The sequence below is a fragment of the Falco naumanni genome, chromosome 14 (genome assembly GCF_017639655.2).
Source record: "Falco naumanni isolate bFalNau1 chromosome 14, bFalNau1.pat, whole genome shotgun sequence".
NCBI classification, from domain to species: domain Eukaryota; kingdom Metazoa; phylum Chordata; class Aves; order Falconiformes; family Falconidae; genus Falco; species Falco naumanni.
The window spans coordinates 1,627,174-1,648,012 of NC_054067.1; the positions used below are offsets into that span (position 1 = coordinate 1,627,174).

At 55.2% G+C, this 20,839-nt stretch overlaps 1 protein-coding gene across 2 annotated transcripts in view; it reads left to right on the forward strand.

Annotated features, from left to right (window-relative positions):
- The first annotated feature begins 737 nt into the window (after positions 1 to 737).
- LOC121097498 (BTB/POZ domain-containing protein KCTD12-like) overlaps positions 738 to 20,839 on the forward strand; it is a 42,326-nt gene continuing 22,224 nt past the window's right edge. Inside the window, exons 1-2 of one of the 2 annotated variants that reach the window (XM_040614549.1) lie at positions 738 to 803; positions 2,541 to 3,446. In XM_040614549.1, coding sequence (XP_040470483.1) covers positions 2,564 to 3,446 — 883 coding nt within the window. In that variant the 5' untranslated portion in view covers positions 738 to 803; positions 2,541 to 2,563. Of the gene's footprint in view, positions 804 to 2,540; positions 4,567 to 20,839 lie in introns of those variants that run through there. The other variant, XM_040614550.1, reaches the window with a different exon arrangement.

The following is a 20,839-nucleotide window of genomic DNA, read 5'->3' on the forward strand; positions in this document are numbered from 1 at the left end:
TTTGGGGCACGAGCTGGGACAGTGGGAGGATGGCTCCAGCCAGGCCAGGTTAGAGGTGTGAGGGATGCCCTGGCAACCAGCTGGTTTGGGGGACTGCTTCCACCTCGCACCCAGGGTCTTGCATCTGCCCGTGGTTCCCTAAACATGCCGAGCCCGACGAGTCTGTGGTTCGTGCTGAGCCCCATAGCCCCACAGCCGGCCACTCAGCTGCAGGGGGGGCTGCCGGCTGGCCACACTGCCCTGCCAGACACCTGCTGCCTGCCACCGGGGCACTGGGGGCCAGCACCCAGTCCCACCACCCACCACAAGCGGGCAAAGCACCCGTGCACAGCAGTGCAGCATCTGAAGAGCTACCGTCCCCTTCTCATCGCCAGCCCGGGGCTGGGGGTGCAGGGCAGGCAGCTCCCCGGGTATCCCCCGGGACCTGCCGGGGTGGAGGCACGGGATGCTGGAGTGCTTTTGCCCGGCTGGGTGATGGATGGCATCCAAATCTTGCTTTGCCGGGCATGGAAAGGGGCCCCGCCGGAATACCCTGGCCTCGCCTGGCCCCGGCACGGAGCTTCCCGATGGGATGCAGGGATTGAGGGGGGCTGAGCGGGCGGTGGGGGAGGCGGGGAGGGAGGGCGGGGGCGAGGCGGGCCCGGGGCCGGCGGGGGATGGCGCTCGCCGCCTTCCCGACCATAAAACTGCAGGGCCAGGGCCGAGCGGGCAGAGCGGAGCGGCGGCACGGCACGGCACGGCACGGCACGGCACGGCACGGCACGGCACGGCACGGCACGGCACGGCCGGGCCGCCCTGCGGAGGTAACGGGAGCGGCGGGGTCCCAGCCCCGCCGGGATGGGGCAGGGGTCCCCTGGCCGGGGAGGGGGGCTCGGGCTCCCGCAGCCCCAGCCGGAGTGGCCCCGGCGGGGTCCCCCTGGGGTTTTGCCGGGTCCTGGGGCGGGGCGGGGGGTCGCAGCTGCCAGCAGCCGCGCTCCCTGCGTCGGGCGGGCAGGGGGTCGGCTTTCCCCGTGCCCCCAGCGCTGGAAGCCCCGAGCCCCGCCGTGTGCAGCCCAGCCGCAGCCCTCAGCCCCCGCCGCCCGTGACAGAGGGGGCTGGGTCCCGCCGGCTGGGCGCAGGCTGCTGCCTGGGCTTCTGTGGCGGGGGGACAGCGGCGTGGGCACATCATCGGGGAAAGGGGCTGCGAGGCGCTGCGGGGGGTGGGGGGGCTGGGAGCCAGGTGGACCGCGCTGATCCTCATCCCGATCCTTGCAGCCTGGTCCTTGGCGGAGGCATGCCCAAGTCCCTCCTTGGTCAAACCCCGAAAGCCATCCCTGCGAGCTGGGAGGGGGCGTGCGGAACGCAGGCTCGGCGCCCCCCGGCGCCCAGGGGTGCCCGCAGAGTTTGCTCTTCGCCCGTTAGTTTGCGCTGGGCTCCCCCCGTGCCGCTCCGGCGGCGCCGCCCGGTGGGGCGCAGGGACGGGGCGAGCCCTGGTGCTGCTGCGGGGCTGCGGGACCCGTCCCCGGGGGGGTGCGGGGACCATCCCAGTGGGGGGGGTGCGGGCAGCTCCTGCCAAGTTCAGAGCAGTCCCAGAGCTGCACTACCATCCCGCAGGGCGCGGGCAGAGCCTGGGACCAAGGCTGCCGGGCAGTCAGGGGCTGCGCAGGGAACCCCCCGCTCCCCGAGGTGTCCCGAATCCCTGCACGGGGGAGCGTGGCTTGGCCAGGCTGGATCCCGAGTCCATCTGCTGAGCCAGGTTTATGTAAGCGCTGGTTTGCAGTGTCAAGAGATGCCTAAGAACCAGCTTGCCGCCGGGAAATGTATAAATACATGGCATGCGGCCCGAGGCTGTGCCAATAGCCTGGTGTTTGTCCTGGTCCCAGAGCCTTGGAGAGGCTCTGCGATCTCTCACCTGCTCCCAGCTTGGCCTCGAGCCTCCATCGAGTACATTCCAGGGGCAAGGATGGAGCAGGAGTGCCAAAAGGCACCGTCACTCTGTCCTTTACAGTGTTATCTAGCATTGCTTTTCTGGCAGAGCGGTGGGTGCTCCTTGTGTGGGACCATAAACTCCCTGCCCGCACGCCGGCTCGGCAGGAGATGCTGCGCCGTAATGCAGTCCTGCCTTGGCATGCTCAGCACCTCCTCCTGCCTGGCAGGATGCTGGGCCAGGCGGGTCGCCGGTCAGACCCAGGGTGTGACAGGCCTGCCTTTCCTGTTGTTAGCATCAGTACGGCATCACTGTGCCTTCCTCGGCTGAGGGGCTGAGCCCCACCCCGGGAGCTGGCTGTCAGGAGGGCTGTGGGTGGAGACGGCATGTTCAGACCACGGGCAATGCTCTTCCCTTCTTGTGCTATGGAAGGGAAGGCAGCATTAGATAATGCTACTTATTCCAAGAGCCAGGAATTGGGGAAGAGAGCTGGCTTCCAGACTCCCAGAGACAGGGGCCCAATCCTGCCTGCTTGCTGACCCAAAGCAAGCGAGCTCTGGTTTGGGATCAGTGGGACAATGGGCTGTGTTTGCTGGCAGGCTTAACGTTGGCACATTGCTGCTTTTTGTTGCAGGTGGGAAGCAGCGGTAGCTCACTATGGCCCTGGCAGACAACGCGGGCTGTGCCAAACCCAGCGAGGATTTCCCCTTCCCTGAGATCATTGAACTTAACGTGGGTGGACAAGTCTACATCACCCGCCACCCCACCCTGGTCAGTGTGCCTGGCTCGCTCCTCTGGGAGATGTTCACCCAGAAGAATGTCCGCTCCCTGGCCCGCGACAGCAAGGGACGGTTCTTTGTGGATCGGGATGGCTTCCTCTTCCGCTACATCTTGGATTACATGAGGGACCAGCAGCTGGTGCTGCCCGACCACTTCCCAGAGAGGAGCCGTCTGCAGCGAGAGGCTGAGTACTTCATGCTGCCAGAGCTGGTGAAGATGCTGGCCCCCAAGCTCAGCAAGCAGAACTCGCTGGGAGATGACCCATGCCAAAGCGACCCAGAGGAGCTCTCCCCCAACGCGGATGCCACCCGCAACCTGACCTCTGCCAGTGCCACGCTCCCCAGCACCGTGTCTGGTGGCCCTGGAGCTCCCGTCACCACCAGTACAGGTGCTGCCAGCACCGACGTCCGCAGGGCAGGTTTCATCACCATCGGCTACCGGGGCTCCTACACCCTAGGCAGGGACAGCCAGACGGATGCCAAGTTCCGCAGGGTGGCACGGATCATGGTCTGCGGCAAGACATCGCTGGCCAAGGAGGTCTTTGGGGATACCTTGAATGAGAGCAGGGACCCGGACAGGCCTCCGGAGAGGTACACTTCCAGGTACTACCTCAAATTCACCTTCCTGGAGCAAGCCTTTGACAAACTGGCCGATGCTGGCTTCCACATGGTGGCTTGCAACTCCACAGGCACCTGTGCCTTCGCCCATGACCAGACAGATGACAGGATCTGGACCTCTTACACCGAATATGTTTTCTATCGTGAGTGACACCAAAAATACCCCAAACCCACAAACCAAACACCAACTCTCCCTTTCCTCTCCTCTGCTGGCTGTTGCCTCCAAGGTAGACATCCGACCCCCAGATCCAAGCACCCCCCCTTTTGCCTCCTCTTGAGTTTGTTCCTGGTTTATTTTTTTCCTTCTTCCACGTTGAACCTGTTCAGCATTTCCTTGTAGCAGCTGCTGACCACCAACCTTCTTCCCTCTCTCCGACTTCTACAGTAGCCGCCTGTAGCTCCCAACCCTCCCTGGATGTGTGGACTTGAACATTGTCATGTACGTGTTTTGGGTGGGAGGGGGACACATACCGGACTCTGCTCTGGGCTGGGATTCCTACAGCTGGAGCAGCTTGTCCGTGTTGGACACTGAACTCCGCTCTCGTGCCCTCTGCGCCGTGCAGCTCCCTGGGAACATGCTGCATACACTGTATTTGATCTGCCAAGGGGTTCGAGTGAGAAAGCATTGGTTTAAGGACATGGAGAAAGGTGGGAAGTGGAGGGAGGGGGGGTGTGCGTGGAAAGATGAAGCCTCGCAGCACGGATATATTGCCATTAGCCCGTGTAAGCAGCTTAGCATTTAGACTGTCAGTGCTTGGGAAGGTTAGATAAAGATGCACCCTGTGTTTGCAGTTCTGATTCGAAGCATCGCTGCTGCTCTGGGATGCCTTGGGGTTGGCGGGTGGTTTTTTTTTTTTTTGGGGGGGGGTGGATAGACATGCTCTGTTCATGCATATGTGGAGGGAGGTGGGGGGGAGCGGGGAAGGCTTTACACGCTGTAGGGTGTAAAATGCTTATGCATCTCTCAGACTAGTTGGTCTGTCAGAAAAAAGTACCTTCATCTTTCCTTCAGAGTACAATAGCGATGTGGGCTTCAGAGGGATGGGGTGGGGATGCTCGGGCAAGCGGCAGTTGGGCTCAGCCACAGCCATGACTTCACAGATTAAAGGGAATCTTTGCCCAACATGAAAATCGTTGCCATTTTGGCAACCTCTTGTGAAGGTCTCTCCAATCACAGCTCTCCACAGCCTGCTTTTTGGGCCTGGGGCTGGCTGTTGCTGCTTTACCACGCCTGGGCAATGTGTAATAAAGGAACAAAAGCGACTCGCCTTCGTCTTCGTGTGCTGAGGTGCAAAGGCAGTAGTGCTGGCTCTGTGCTATGTGCACCCAGAGGTGCTGCTTGAGCAGGGCGGCAGCTCTGGCACATGGGCAGGGAGCAATGTGCTTTAGTATAGGGATTCAAATAAAGAGGAGAAGGAAGGCAAACTTACTGGAGACCTCCTGCCCTGCTCTAACACCCCTTCTCTTCCTCTTTGACCCCTCACTCCCATCCCAGCTGGGCTGAATTGCAATGCAGTGCATCCCTGCAGGGATGCTGATGCAAGCGGTTGGGTCCAGAATTCCCCACCTGCCTGCAGAGCAGCCCTGGGTGATGCATTTATCCCCAGCTCTCAAGCAGGGCTTTGCAAGCTCTGGCACAAAAGGCTCAGCCTGCAGATCTCGGTGCCAACGCCTGCAAGAGCAGTCGCAGGTGGCCCCGCTGCCCTGACATACCCAACTGCTGCGTGTGCCTGCCTGCTCCCTCTCTGTTGCTCTGCCCCGTCCCAGCTCCCTTACACCCACCGCCCATCCCTGGCCCTCCAGCAGCCCCTGTGAAGCTCTTGGTGCAGGAGCTGAAGGATGGGTGCCACCAAAGGGGCATTGCTGGCTGGGGAAGGAGGTTGGCAGCTGGTTCCCGAAGAGGCGGGTGGGCTGCAGTCTTTGGGCATGCAGGGTGACCAAGAACTTTACAGGGAGACAGCCCCTCTCTCCTGAGCAAGGGGAAGGTGAAAATGGCATTTTTATAAGGACCCGTTCCCCGTTGCAACAGCATTTTGAAGAGGAAATGACAACCAGCTTTAAAAAAAAAAAAAAAAAAAAAGGAACTGGAGCTCTGTGTGGAGAGAGAGGCTAAAAAAGTTAAAACCTTTTAAATAAAGGGGGAGGGGATACACACTTCATGTTTGCTTGTATTTTGGGTTTTTTTTAACTAAAGATTTTTCTGATCATTATTAGAACTGATTGGAAAAAGCTGCCTTGTGAGAAATGCTGGTGTTTTGATGTTTGCTTCTCCCCTCTGGAACGGGACTGAAAAATTGATCTCACAGGGGGAAGCATTTTTCCTGAGGGAGAAACCACAATGGCAAAGTCAACATTTAGGCGGTTTTCATCTGCCAGGTTATGTGATCTGGGCTGGTAAACCCAATACCCCCAGTGAAATACGATCGGAGCAGAGGAATTTGCTGTTGAATCACTTTAGAGTCTGACAGTTTTCATGAAAACTGATACTTCATGAGAAAATGCTTTTGTTGAGATCTATCTCAACAAAAATACAGCAAATTTGAGGTTGTTGCTTTTCTTTGCATATATCTAGTAATGGAAAGAGTGTCCTTTTGCTGCTGCCTGTGGCGGGGAGAACGTGGTTAATTCGATCCTTAGATGGGTCCATTTGCAGGGAAATGGTGGCATGGAGGCATGGAAAAGAAGTCCTCTCATGGCAAGTCACTTGAGCTTGGGGGAAAAAAAAAAAAAAAAAAAAAAAAGCAGGGGATGGCAGGAGTAGGTTGAGAAGCTCTCTCAGTCTCCAGGGCTTCAAGATGGTGCAGAGGGCACTTTCCTGAAGTCACCTGTTTTGCTGGCTTTTCCTGGGAATCCACTTGCAGTTCTGTGTGTTTCCAGATCTCAACCTGACTGCTGACCACAGTGGTCTGACCCTGGGTTGGGCTTGTTCAAAGCACCCAGACCTACTTAGCTTGTCCTTGGGCTTGTGATCTCCCCTCAGCATCTCCTGCCACCCAGGATGCCCGTAGGGACTAAAGGGACAAATCAAGTCTTGTTCAGTTTCCTTCCTTTGTGGATGATGGACTCGGAGATTAATTTTTTCTTCCCAAGAAGGTGGCGTGACCCTGCCTTTCAGGCACTGATTTCTGCCAGTGCACAACTGGATTAAGCTGGTGCTTCGCAGCAAGCACGGAAGCATAGCACCAAATCCTGTTAGAGGTGCTGCTGGCAGCAGCCTGCTCCTATCTAGGAGGTACAAGCAAAGATCTTCCACTTACGTTGCAGGTCCAGAGCTCTGGAGAGGATCTGGCTGCCCCAGCTCAGCCGTGGGTGGCTTTGCTCCAGCACAGGGGGGCTGGCACGTCTGAGGATGGCACGTGGGCTGTGCGTGGGCAGGCAGGCTGCAGGGCACACCTGTGGTAAGAATGGGTGGCATGTGCCTTGGGGGATTAGTCACGTTGCCTGCAAAAGCCCATGGCCAGGAGGGATCCCTGTGATTATTTTAATCTGACCCGCACTGAGCAGCCGTCAGCTTTTCCGAAGGAAGCCCTGCTCCGGGTGAGAAGCGGGGACTGTGTCTAAGCCAGAGCTGGCCCATTCCCAGATGCCAGGCCACCTACCACCTAGGCCTTGAGGATGGTTTTTAGGATAGCAGAGGAAGCCCACAAGCTCCCAGGGGGTCTCCACGTGGCAGCAGATCCCTTATGGAAGAGCGTGGACCACGGTGTGGGAGAACGTCCTTTGGGAAGGCATCTGGGCTCACTGCAAAGTCCAGCAGCTGCTGTGCTCACCAGACACCAGGGAATGCTTTCATGAAGGGCTTTAAGCTTTCAACGCTTGTTTTCCCTCTGAGGGGTAACGTAACTCACCCTTTCATTTGGAGATCCCCAGAAAATCATCCATCCCAAAATAATACCCCTCCTCCAAACGAGGCAGAACACGAACTCGGGCCGGGTCTGCGTTCCCAGGCGAGCGCCCTGCCCACAAATTGCTGGTTCCTCACTCGGCGTCTCATTCTGCGCAAAAATGGCAGGAACTGAGCTCTCCCTAGAAAGAAAAGCCAAACCCCGTCTGTCCCCATCAGGATCTTCTGCCACCCGGAGAGAACATCTGAAAACACTTTATCTCCTAGGTCTGCCTTCAGCCCCTCCCTAGCAGACCCCCTTTGGTGGGAGAAGCTGTGCTCTCCCCACCCTGCCCGCAGCCAGGAGGCCATAAGGATAGAGCAGATCAATACAGGGGGGCTGGGAAGAGGACAAATGGTCCTATGGGGTCCAGAAGATTAAAGAGACTAGAGGGGAGACACAGAAAACCCTGTCCCCAGCCTAGAAGTGCTGTGCTGCCATGGGAGACCTGAGAAGCCCAGGCTGCACAGTGCACCACGAAGACTGAGACTGACGCGACGGCAGTGTCGCAGTAGTGAGGGACTTAAGAAGCACAGGAAGGGTGGCGGCAGCAGTGGCTGGAAGCTGGAACCAACCTCTTCTAATTCAAAAAAATAAAACCCCCAAAGAACTACCTTTAACAGCACCGGTGTTCACCACTGAGAAACACTGTCAGAGAGATGGGGATTCTGCAATTCTTGGTGCAGAAACTGCAGCCTGGATGCTTTTCTGTAGGAAAGGGTTTAAAAAACCCCAAGCTTTTAGGCTGAGTTTAGCAGCTGACACCAGTTGGCTGCAATGTGCAGGAGGTGAGACAACACGCAGAGCATTGCTCTGCTCTGGCCAGCCGTGGAGAGACCTCTGGGCCTCCTCCCGCCTCTGGGCCGCCGGAGGAGCAGGAGAGGAAACACAGCTGAGCACCCGGTGTTTGCATTTGCTGGAAGTTCTGAGAGCCAGAAGATGCTTTGGGTTGGGTCAGCTGTTCCGGCAGCTGGCAGAGAGCTGCAGGAGCACTTTCCCAGATGAAGTCTGTTCAACCTGTGCTGACTGCTTGTTCTGAGCTAAAGCAGGTTAGACTTTGTGACTTTGTGACTTTGTGATGTGCAGATGGTTTTATTAAAAGGCTCTCACAGTTAAAGAAGTTTTGATCAGCTCTAGGTGATGGATGGCTGGGAATTATCACACGCACCCCACCCCTTCAGGGGAGCTGTACAGTATCTGACTGAAATATGTTCTTGCAAATAGACTAAACCAGATTTCATCTAAACCATATTTGAGTCCACAGCACAACCCCTGCATCCCTGATGTCTGTTCCCTCTCCCTCCTTACCCTTCTCCAGGCTAGCTACCCTGTGATGCAGGGTCTGCTTTGCCAGCAGCATCTTCAGAGTGACCCCAAAGGGCACATCAGCCCCCAACACCCCAGGGCAGCAGGACAAATCTGCCATCAGAAATAAACTTTCTTCCTGTTCACAGACTACTCTAAAGCACAGAAAACTTAGCTCAGCCCTGTGGTTTCCTAGACTCAGCCCAAAATGAGATGATGCTTTCAGCAGGAGACAGAGAAGCATGCAGCAATTATAGAGGATAAACACAGCTCTTCCCTGCGTGCTGTCAAGGGCCATCCTGCCTGATAATTCTAATCAGGGACACAAAAAGCCTCTCCTGCCAGCAGCCTGAAGAAAAGCATTGGTATGGAAAGCACAAATTACCTGGCTGCTGTTACAGAGGAGCTACACAAGCCCAGCCTTCCTGGATTAATTTAGGAGCTCTGGCAAAGGCTGACTGGGGCTAGCAGGTAGGGATGACCCGATCTTCCTGAGCGCTGGAGTGGGTGAGATGGAGCCTGGCCTCATCGTGCTGCTCTCCCATCATCGTTTAGAGGACCTTTGTGGGAAGGCTGGGAGAAGGAGCACATTGCATCTTCTTTCTCTGGACCTGAGGTCCTTGGCACATTCTCCCCAGCTGATGCCACAGCTGAGGCCAGGCCACCCGTGCGTGGTGCGAGGAACCATATCAAAGCAGAGGGCAGAGGCTGGCGCAGCCTGCCTGGACCACAGCAGCTCAGCTGCCCAAGGCCTTTTGGAAAGCTTGATGGTGGACAGCTTGGTGCCCATCCCAGGGAACATGGTGGGAAGAGCAGTCCCATCCCACCAGAAGCATGCAGGAGGGTGCTTTAGATTTTGGAGCCATTTCACAAGTGGAAACCAAGGTCAGACGCAACTTGGGATGCACAGCCTCCACTTCCCAGCCTTCAGTGAGCCCAGCTGGCAGGGTGCTCAGCCCTTTCTAAAAGTGCAAGTCCCTCCAATGCTGAGGAAGTTGCCCCCAGCACCTAGATGGTTTTAGCTCAATTTCTTAAGGAGAAAGGTTTGCGTAACCCCACACAGCATGTTCCTTCCCTTTTCTTAAAGGACATGAATCTGGGGGTCAGTTTCAGTCCAACCTGGCGGTGTTTCAACTACCAGGAGCCTGCCAGTTGTGTGAAAATGGGTTTTGGGGTAGAGCAGACCTCCTCAGATCCCCCTCCCCCTGCCCAGAGCATGAGTTCAGCCCTAAAGCAGCAAAATCACACCAGAAAAAAGACTTTGTGGGCTCCCCGCCCTCTGCAAGTTCCACAGGCGAGCAGCCTGCTGAGCCTGTGCAGAAGCTGCTGAGCCCTGGAGCGCACCAGAGTCAGGTTCGTGTTTAATTCACAGGTCCCCTGGGGAGGCAGATCGAGGTACTGAGCAGAGCTGGAAGATCAAGGATGCTCATATGCTCAAGGCATTCATTGCCCCCCTGTCTTGGGTGGCAGCTTGCCTGTACCAGCTCTTCCTTCATCCCAGCATAGTTTGACCAAGACGTGTGGTCAAATAGCCCCCGAGATTAGAGAAGTTAATCCCTAGAGCTTGGCAGGGCATCTGAGCCAGAGAAGCACCTTGAGACAGGCAGCAGACCGGCAGACGTGAACACAGGGTGTTGTTAGTGGAGGATAACTGGCCAGAGACCACAAAGAGCTGCTCCATCTCCAAAACTGCAGCAAGTCTCTGCCTTTCACTTGGCTCTGGAGGGAGGCTGGGGTACCTTTGGCAGACGGAAAAAATCCCTAATGGAGAGGCAGCAGGAGAGTTACTGGGACAAATGCGTGGGTTTCTAAAAACAAGGACTTTTTCTTTATTTAAGGAAAGGGAACATAAAATCCAGAGTAAAGCTCAATGGGAGGGCATGGGAGCCTTGCGAGCGGCCCCAGGGATTTCTGCACATCCCATTGCTGCAGAGCCATCCCAAAGCCTCAGTTCCATGCACGCAGCCGCAGAGCCACCATGCTGGAGCCCACCAGAGCCTGGGAGTGGGGGTCAGCCCCCATCTGGGGCTTTCGGAGGAGCCCTCGTGCTCCGTGCTCGGTGGAGGAAGCTGTAAAGCCTCGGTGCTCTTAGCTGAGCAGGACATGAAGGAGGGACGGGCAGGAACAGCCCCCAGAGCTCCCAGCAGAGGATGAGGGAACATTGCCATATAAAGAAGCAATAAAAACAACTGGCTTGAGGCTTTGCTGTTCCCCCTCTGCACTCCCCTGCATCAGCTCCTGGCTGCAGCCCCAGAGCAGGACCACGGGGGGCTCAGCGTGGCTGGGACATGGCTGGTGTCCTTCCCCTGGAGGGGCTGGTGGACATCTCTGCCACACCACTCTTTCACCCCCCAGCATTTTAAAAATTCTCCATCCCCACCCAAAATCAGGGCTGGGCACCTGAGAATGAGCATTTTTGGGTGCTGCAGGGCTGCTTATACCCTTCAGGGGCAGGAGGGAACATCCTTGTCCCTGGGGAGAGATGCCTGTTGGTACTAGCAGGGACTACCACCTCCTTCCCCTTACTGCATCCCATGAATGGGCACTGAGAGCAGGGGAACCGTTGCCTCTCCAAAATGCCCCTTGCAGCTAGCTTTTCCCCCAGCTGTACAGCCTGCACCCTCATTTTTCCTGCTGCCGAGGCCCCTGAGGAGGGGTGACTGCCCCCCCAAAGCTCTCCCTGAGAAGCAGGGACAAGGAGAGGTGGCATAGCCAGGATCCTCTTTCCCTGACAGTGTCCCAAAAGACAGAGACTCTCCAAAACAGGGGACAGTGCTCAGGGGTGCAGCTCAGTCTCCCGGCTGGCAGGGGTCTGCTATCCAGCACCTGCAGAGACCATGCTGCTGCTGTGCCCCAGCTTGGGATGCCTCTGTGCTGGTACAAGCAAGTGATCCTGTCCCACCAACCCCAAAACACTGGTCTGCTAGAGCCGGAGCACTGCCCGCTCTGCAGGCCACGCTCGTGGACCTCTGCTAGCCACAGCAGGGCTGCCCCAGCCCTCCTGGCTCTGCTGGCAGCTGTGATTTCACTAGCAATTCAGCTTGTGAGGTTGTTTGGCTTTTCGTTTGGGGCCCTTTTCCGTGATAAGGGAGGGAGCAGAACCCAAAACCAAACAAAGGCAGGAATGTTTAAGGCTCAAAGACAAAAAAAGTAAATAAAGGAAACTGTAAAAAAAATATGTCAGGTTTTTCTTAACCCAGCCTTGTGCTGCTGGGCTGGCCAGACAGTGTTTGTCAGTACCAGATTAGCAGATACTTGCAGCCAGAGAAGGTGATGGCTTTCATGGCCCTTGAGCACCTGAAGAGACAAGGTCTATCGAACCCAAAGCAGGGCTTCTGCCTGCTTCTGCCTCTTCACTGATCCACCGGACATACCGCAGAGGAAGATGTGGCAGGAGCAAGGGGAAGGAGCAAGGATCCTCATGTCCCGGCACAGCCAGGTGGGTCTGTGTTTGCCGGCCACCCCAGGCTCTGCTCCGCCCGTGGTGGCAGTGGTTCCCTTCCAGTGCCGGGAGCAGCAGCATGGCGAGTGCTGGAGGCTCAGCGCTATGTGGAACAGGGATGCTGCAGGGGTGGGCACAGGCCCTGGGCAGACAGCTCCACCAGCTCGCCCTGCCTCAGTTTCCCCAACCTGCAGCATAAGGCAAACCCGTCCTTTGAGGCCCTTATGGGGAACGTCTGCAAAGCCAGGCTCTCCTGGGGATGATGAAACGGACACCCCAGCACTTTGCTGTCACAAAATGCCTGGTCCATGCAATGCAGGGCACAGCCTTTCCATATCTGCTCTCCACCGAGGACCCTGAAGTTATCAAGTGCAGAGAAGGCACTTGGCCCTTGTACGCCAACCTGTTTTAAAATAGCCTCCAGTCCCCGCAGGATAAATAAGAAACCCACCAAGTTACAGTTTTGCCCCAGCTGGGGATCACTTCCTCAGAGCTGAGGCTTTCAACAACAACAAAAAAGAGTAAAGCTGTAATCCTTCCCCTCTACAGCAGAACAACGGATTACAGCTTGTTTAGTGAAGTCCCACTCACCATGCAATTATGCCCTGAATATTTCTATTATTCCCATTATGCCCGAGTCTTCTGGTTAATATACTATTTTAATCAACTCAAAGGATTAAATGCCATTAAGGACCCAGGAGGATGGTCTTTTCCAGCTGTGAGCGGACAGTGCCTGGATGCTGAGGACATGGGCATGTGCGTGCAGCCGTGTCCTCTCGGGGCTGGGCTGGTTCGAGGGAGGAGGAATGGGGGCAGCAGGGACAGGGCTTTCCCTGCATTGCTGGTAAAAGCAACAGTTCAGTAGGCAGAGTCCGCACTTAACCGAGAAAAAAGTACGAGGCAAGTAAACAGGAAACCGTTTTGCAAGTCTCCCGTCACCAAAGCTTGCCCCTGCCTGGCTCTCCCCAGGGATGGGCTGGCTCCCGGGCTGCCTCAGTCACTGGTTTGCATGTGCTGTTCACACGGACCTTGCGGCAGCCAGTCTGGCACCCCCAAAAGCAGGGCCATACCTCGGCTGGCTGCGGGCTGATGAGGGGGGGGCCAGCTTGCTCCCCGGTATTTCACAGCAAGCTTTGCACAGCAAAGGGCTTCCCATGCGACCCAGGAGCTCCTGCCTTTACCAATGGTTTTGTAGCAGGCAGAGAGACACAGCTGTCCTGACATTTGTAACTTCTCTTTTTCCCTGTGGAAGTTGCATTTTTAAATTTGCATACAGCGCAGCTGGGTTTCCAGCTTCTCATCTGTGTAAGTGTCGTTTGACTTCAGTCACTTTAATGGAGCAACTCCAAACCTGAAGAAATCGAGGGTACAGCCAGTGTTTCCCAATGGGCGTTCCCAAAATATTATTGTTCTTTGCGTGCCTGGAGAGAATTTAACACAAAACCCCAGGGGAGCAAAAAAAATAAATCAACAAGACGCCCCGTGCTGCAGCCTTTTAACTATCATTTTGCTCCAGGGGAACTGAAGTCCCCAGGTCCTACTTTGGAAGGATTCCCAGTCTTCTAGAAGTCACACTAGCAAAACAGGCCAGGAAAGTACTTCTCAGCACGCTGGAAAGCTGAACATGTACCAAGCACATCGGGGTTATGATAAGCCTTGTTGCCTTATGCCAAGTACCTCCGTGCTCACGTCCCTCTCGCCCCGCTCCCCCCCTCGGTTTAGTGTTGCTGCGGACTCTACCTCCCAGCAAACCGTATGTTTGCAGACTCTGGAAAGCAAAGATGTTTCCTTGTGACGGGATGTATCTGTATTTGCCAGGAGCGGTGAGGTATCGGCACCACGGATCTTCACCGCAGGCAGTTCTCCTCCCTCCCTTTCTCTGAGGTCATCCGTCAGTGTCATGTCAGTGAAGGACAACCCATCCTGTCTCCTGTCAAGCAGAGGCTTGGCAGGGCTCGGGAAACCTCCCCTTGCTCACAGGTTTGTTGGCCAACACCCCAGCTGTGCCGGTTCCTCCTGGGGTCTGATGCTGCCGTTAGGGCTGACCTGCACCTCCCCTGCTCTTCCTGGCCATGCTCCCCATGGCCACTGAGTCCTGTGGCAGCATCTTCTTCTGCTTTGAAGCTGCTTCAGAAGTTCCCCAAAGGCTCCCGTGGTGCGTGGGCACGCTCACCCTCCAACCAACATCTGCCGTCCTGTTTCACAGGTTAATCAGTCACTACTGGGGTCCAGAAATCCCAGCCCTGGCCCCCTGTAATGCTGGGTCTTGCTGGAACCAAGGCTATAAGGAGGCTTCAGGTGACTTAAGGAAACAGGCAGAGCCTGCAGGAGATGCAGGGACACTGGAAGTCTCCATGAACTGAAAAGCTTTGATATGCTTGCCATCAGTTCTAGCTGGGATTTCCCTTCCCTTCCCTTCCCTTCCCTTCCCTTCCCTTCCCTTCCCTTCCCTTCCCTTCCCTTCCCTTCCCTTCCCTTCCCTTCCCTTCCCTTCCCTTCCCTTCCCTTCCCTTCCCTTCCCTTCCCTTCCCTTCCCTTCCCTTCCCTTCCCTTCCCTTCCCTTCCCTTCCCTTCCCTTCCCTTCCCTTCCCTTCCCTTCCCTTCCCTGCCCTTCCCTGCCCTTCCCTGCCCTTCCCTGCCCTTCCCTGCCCTTCCCTTCCCTTCCCTTCCCTTCCCTTCCCTTCCCTTCCCTTCCCTTCCCTTCCCTTCCCTTCCCTTCCCTTCCCTTCCCTTCCCTTCCCTTCCCTTCCCTTCCCTTCCCTTCCCTTCCCTTCCCTTCCCTTCCCTTCCCTTCCCTTCCCTTCCCTTCCCTTCCCTTCCCTTCCCTTCCCCTCCCCGCCCTGCCCTTTTCAAACCAATCCACTTTTTTGTTACAGAAACTGTGTGGGTTTCTTTGTGTGCTTAACTATTTCAAATCCACTAAAAATTCCACCAAAAGCAGTTATTCCCCCACAAATTATCTTTGAATAAAAAAGGCAGGAGGGAACATAACATGAAGAAGGGAGGGCTTTTTGTGCAAGCCACCAAGAAGGGGCTGCAGGTTTCCTGGAGGAGGGATGCACGCTGCTGCCCAGCCCACCCAGGGCAAAGGAGACTTCCCTGTGTGCCCACGGCCAAAATTACAGATATCCCCCCACCAGCAGTGGTCACTGCAACCTTCTGCACAGGTGTGCATCCCATCAATGATAAGATCAGCAGGTCTGTGTACCCTCAGATAACTGGCAAGGTCTTGGATAAAAGACTTGGATCATAACGTGTACTCAAGTTGAGCTCTGGTCCTGCGACACCAAAGCATGGACCACATCCTTGGAAGTCAGCAGCTGGCCTGGAGAGGTGGGAAAGCAGCAGGAGACAGTGTCACCCAGGAGCTTGGTCACTCCCTTCTCCATACATCAACAGCCCAGCAGGAAAAGGACCATGGATGCAGGGCCAGCGTCGGTAGCGGGGCTGGCTGCAGCTGTGGTTGCAGCTTCAAAATAGACCCGTTGCCAAAAGTGATTATTTACTTGCTTGAAGCTGGCAATTCATGTAATCAAGTAGATTGATCTTCTCTGATTTCACCATCCTCAATTTGGATGTCACAGCCTGGTTGTCCCCAGCACCTTCGATAGTCCAGCAAGATAAGTAAGGCAGGCTGGACGGTCAGGTGCCTGTCTGGAGATGACAGCTAGATGTCTAACACAGGCGGGACTGGAGGGCATGGAGATGTAGACGTGTCTCCACAGGCTCCAACAGGAGCCCCCAGAGACACCTAAGCTCCTTCTTTCCCTAAGGATGCCTTTTAGTGCAGACTTGGGGAGGTAGGCCAGGAGGTAGCTTCATGAGCATGTCACACATCGGCGACATGAGACTGAAGGGATCTCAGATGGGTAACAGACCATTGACAAACCCTCCTCTGACCCCGGAGGGACCTGCCAACCAGGAGGACAGTCCCACTTGGAGTCAGGGTCCCCTTTGACATGCTGGACCAAGAACCTCTGTGGGGTTGGGGAAGCTCTTTGGGAGGTATCTCAGGTTCCCCACTTGTGCTCAGCAATGATGACACCTCTCCAACGAGCACCACGTTACCCAGAAAGGCTGCAGCTCTCACCTTATGCCGTACAAAGCCGTTACCATCAGCCCCATGCCAGGAAAGACACAACCGAGAAGTGACCCAGTGTTGAAAGAGGCCGTTAAACGCACACACACTCCAGGCACCAAACCAAAAGAGCAAGCTCTTTAGCGGAAGGCTTGATTACACACAATAAAATAATAGTGTGCTGGAGCAACCTGTGTGCAAGGTTTCCCATGTAGTAATAATACTAGATTGTCCTAATTTGAGTTAATGACCCGATGGTTGTCAGCTGCTGAACAAGACAAGGCAGCGAGCAGAGCCCTGATGCTTCATGCATACAGTTGCTGAATGACTGTGTCAAACAGCAAGGTCTCATCCTGCCTTGGTGCCTGGAGCAGGCAATTATTTACTTTTAAAGCTGTTTCTCACAAGGCTGAGCCATTAGCAACTATAGAATCATAGAATCACAGAACCATCTCAGTTGGAAAAGGCCTTTAAGATCATCAAGTCCAATGGTTAACCCAGGAGTGTCAAGTCTACCATTAAGCCATGTCCCTAAGCACCACATCTATACATGGCACTTTTAAAAATATTATTTTATTTTATTTTATTTTATTTTATTTTATTTTATTTTATTTTATTTTATTTTATTATTACTCACTGTAAATTTCCAGAGAGATTCCACATTTGACTTCCCTCCCTTGTTGGCAGCTGGGGCTGGCACCCACCAGATGTACCGTCAGGTCTATGGCTGATGGGGCACGTCCAGCCACAACCACTGAGGGTGTCTTTTTCAAAGGGAATTTGTCAAAAGTAGGTGAATGCCAGGGCGCTGGGGCGCAGCTGGGGATGGGCCGCAGGGGGAAGGGTTGCTGCTGACCAAGACTGAGGCTGGGAGCAAGGGGAGCTGTGGGAAGCTGAGCAAAGGACAAAGTGCAGGCTTGTTGCCCTGGAGCTCTGGGGAGCTTCAGAAAAGTGCCCAGTTCCATCACCGTGGAGGTGCCTGCCATGGTGGAGGGTCTCATCCTCCACAGAGCATCCCCTCACCGCAGACAGCCAAAATCCACAGCCTCCTGTTCTGCCCCCCCCCCCCCCCCCCCCCCCCCCCCCCCCCCAGTAATCCCCAGCCTTAATTACTGGCACAGACCAGCTTTTGGGGTGGGGGGAAGAGGCAATTCCATTCATTTGCAATTGTGTTTGGACTCCGTGTCTGGAATAACTCGGCACCACCTGCAAAACAGCCCTTTTCCACTTCCCCTGCGTGTAATTTTTCCAAAGCCCAAAGCCATCCCCGCGGGGGGAGGACGTGGCCTGGAGCCCAGCCCAGCACTGCATCTGCACAAACAGGACTCGGGGACGTGTCCATTTGTCGGGAGGTTTGAAGGGGCTCAGCCGCTCACTAAAATAACATCCCTACCCTGTTTTTAACCTTTTGGAAAACACAGCCCCAGCCCTTTCCAGACAGCACGGAAGAAATTGCAGGCTTGGGTCTTTTTCTGTGGCTCAGGGGAGTTTATTTTCTCTCGGGTTGCGTTTTCCAGGACAGCACTTCCTGAGAAAGCCGCTTGTCTGGGAGCTTTCAGCATTAGCTCAGCCCTTGGTAATCTGGGGACCCCGGGTCAGCGGCTGAGTCACTTGTGAAATGAGTTTGTGAGGCCCGTCCCCTGCGGAGGGTGCAGGGACCTTGCCTCTGACCGAATCCGAGCCTTGCTGGCCAGGGAGCAAGCCTTGAAAACACAGCAGGGGACAAAGGAAAACCAAAAAATAATCCAGAATAAATGGGTTTAGATTTAGGACTGGTCTTGCAGCTCTGATCTCTGTATGCTGGGGCTGGCACTGATGCTTTTGAGCTGTGGTCTGGGCAGGCAGGTCTGGGTCCACCTGACATAGCCCCGCGCAGCACCCAGGGGTGGGATCCTCGGTGGGCTCCGGTAAGCTATGCTGGACGCCACGAGGTGATGGGTACCGGTGTTCAGATCTGGTTTGTAAACACGAGTATCTGTGACTTATGCATCCTCATGGGTTCCCAAAGTTCTTTTTGTGGTGAGGAGAGCAGAAGCACCCTGGGTTTCCTCCGTGCCCATCACCAGCCATGGTACTCACATGGGAAGGTCAGTCCCCCCTGGCCCCTTGGGGCTGTCAGCACCCTGTGGGGGGAGCATCAAGCACCCAGAGCAGGGTGTGAAGCAGCTTCCTTACCCATGCCAGCCCACAGACCTGCACCCTCAGGGTCAGGCCTCTCCTGACCTGGGGCCTCTTAGAAGCCCTTCTTCTCCTGGGGAAGATGGTTTCCTGTTCTCCCTCCGCATCTCATGGGGAATGGCCCACCTACCCATTCCGTCCCTCTGCCACATGCTGTGTGCCCTGCGTCCCCTCACATGTCCAAGGGCTCAGGCAGCAGGACGGGGGAAAGCAGAGGGACACAGCCATGTTGCAAGCAGGAACAGGAGCAGGTGGTCTCCCCGGGACACCCACCCCACCTGGAGCAGGGTCTTGTTTCCCTGCGTCTCCAGCACATGAGCTTCCTCGCCTGCCCTTCGGGAGCCTGCAGTGCTCGCCGCAGGAAACAAGTTTGCAGAGCTGTAGCATCGCCAGTTCCTTCCTGCCCATCGACAAGGAGGATGGGATGGGATGGGATTCAATGGGATTCGATGGGATTCAATGGGATAGGATGACTGCTCCAGACCTGCCATCTGCCCAAGGTGTTTCTCATCATGTGGCGGTCATGGTTCATGACACCCAGGCAGCCTGCCAGCCTGCTGCCAGCCAAACTGAATTAAACAAGAGGCAAAGCAGAGCTAAATTTGTACGTTAAACACAAAATGGCACAGGGTGGGGGGGGCGGCTCCTCAGGGTGATCTGGCAGGATTCACTGCTGCCCCCTCCCTGTTGCTGCCCCTGCAGCCTGGAGCCATCCTGAACCGCACGTACAAATTAAAAACTGTGGGTTTGGAGCTCCGCAGATGCCCGCAAAACTATTTGGCAGAGATATTTTAGAACTTGTGGCCACTAGCTAAGTGCATAACATGCTGTCCAGTTTGGAGTTTTTATCAGTAAAAACAGAGCCAGTGGCTCTTTGTTCAGCCACCCCAGGCTGCAGCGGGTACAGGAGACTGTTGACACGCATCTCCTGCAAAATAAAGATATTTGTTAATACTCCCTCACTCCCTGTTCGCCAGAGACCTGTTGGACTCTGGTTTAACTCAGGTAGGACCAACACACTGCAAGAGCATCCTCAGCCTCTCCCTGGCACTGGGTGTGATTTTTAATTCCCAGAAGCTCTGTGGCTGTGCCAGGATGCTACTGCAAGCCATGTCCAGAGCTGGAGCAGGCTGTGCTCTCTCTGATCCCAGGGTACAGTCTTTGCCTTGTTCCTGTGCTGCTCCATACTGCTTCTCACCACAGTTATCAGCCTCTCAAGTGTGTCAGCTGGAAACTCATTGTTTTCAGCCCCACAGGTGGCATTTCAGCCGAGGCATCCTGACATGAAGCTGAGAACCTACTGAACTTGGGAGCACATAGCTGGATAAAACCCCAAACTGATAACATGAGAACAGGAGCCCAGGAGCGTGACCTCAGCTCCGCAGCCTTATTCACACAAATATTCCCTGAGGTCTCACTTTTCACCACTTCTCTGCAAGAAGTTCCTGCAGTGGGGCAGGAACAAGACACTGATCTCCTAAGCAAGATTTTGCAGCAGTACATGGAGAAACATGGCTTAGATGAATTCAGCGGAAAGCAAATGCACAGCCAGCTCTTAAATTGCTCTTGGGGCGGTTATCACCAGTTCACTACTGGAGCAGGAACACACAGCACGCGGGCACTGCAGGGGTCTCTGCAGAATGGCTGCAGTCGATATCTTCATTATCAGCTCTGCTGATGGAAGAGGCAGCACCCGTGTGAAACACGGGGTGGCTGTGAGCGGGGAGGGCTTGCTGAAGGGCGTGAGTTCAGAAGGGTGGGGGCTTTTGCAAAAAGATGTGTGTCTGGCAGCGATGTGTTTGCAGGAGCCTGAACAGTGAGAGACCTGGGCTGTGCTGTTCCCCTCAGCCTGACGCTGGGACTGGAACGCCCTGCCTGCTTTGGGACAGCGGGTTACGAAAGATGTTGATGAACTGGAGGAAGTCCAGAGGAGAAGCATGAATAGTAAGATGAGGTTCAGTAACCATAGCTTATTAGGAAATGTTAAAGAAGTGGTGTTTGTTTAGTCTGGAAAATAGAAGATGTGAAAACAGTCCGTCATCCGGCAAAGTTTAATTATAAAATGGGTGGTAATCAATTGTACTGTAAGGTCAGTGGAGAGAGGATGAGAATAAAAACACTTAATTCACTGCAGCGAAGGTTTGGGCTGGATGTTCCTAAAAGCTTTCCATCAGCTACACTAGTAACGTGCAGCACCAGTGAGGTGAGTCTCTGAGGGAGGACTGGTGTCTCCTTCCTGGAAGATTTAAGGTTAAACAAACATCCATCAGAGACGATCCCCTAGGATCTTGCATCTATGAGCTGAGAAAGGGAGGATTAATACATCCATCCACACCCATTCAGACCTCTGACATTATTGACCGTAAAACTAGGGGCCACATCTCTGTGTCCCAAGGCAAAAAGCATCCCTGATATTTTAACAAGGATTGCCACTGAATCTAGCCGTGGCCTGGAATAAATATCCTGCCATGTGCAAACCCTGACAGAGGAGAAGCCATAGGTCCGGCAGTTTAAATGTGAATGCTTTCCAGAGCCAGCACTGACGGGTGTACACAGGGATGCTCTTTGTCTGCACCTGCCTGCACTGCTGGGTCAGGCCACCCCAGTGCCCTGCGAGTGTGACAGCGGAGAGGATGCTGCTCTCTCCTT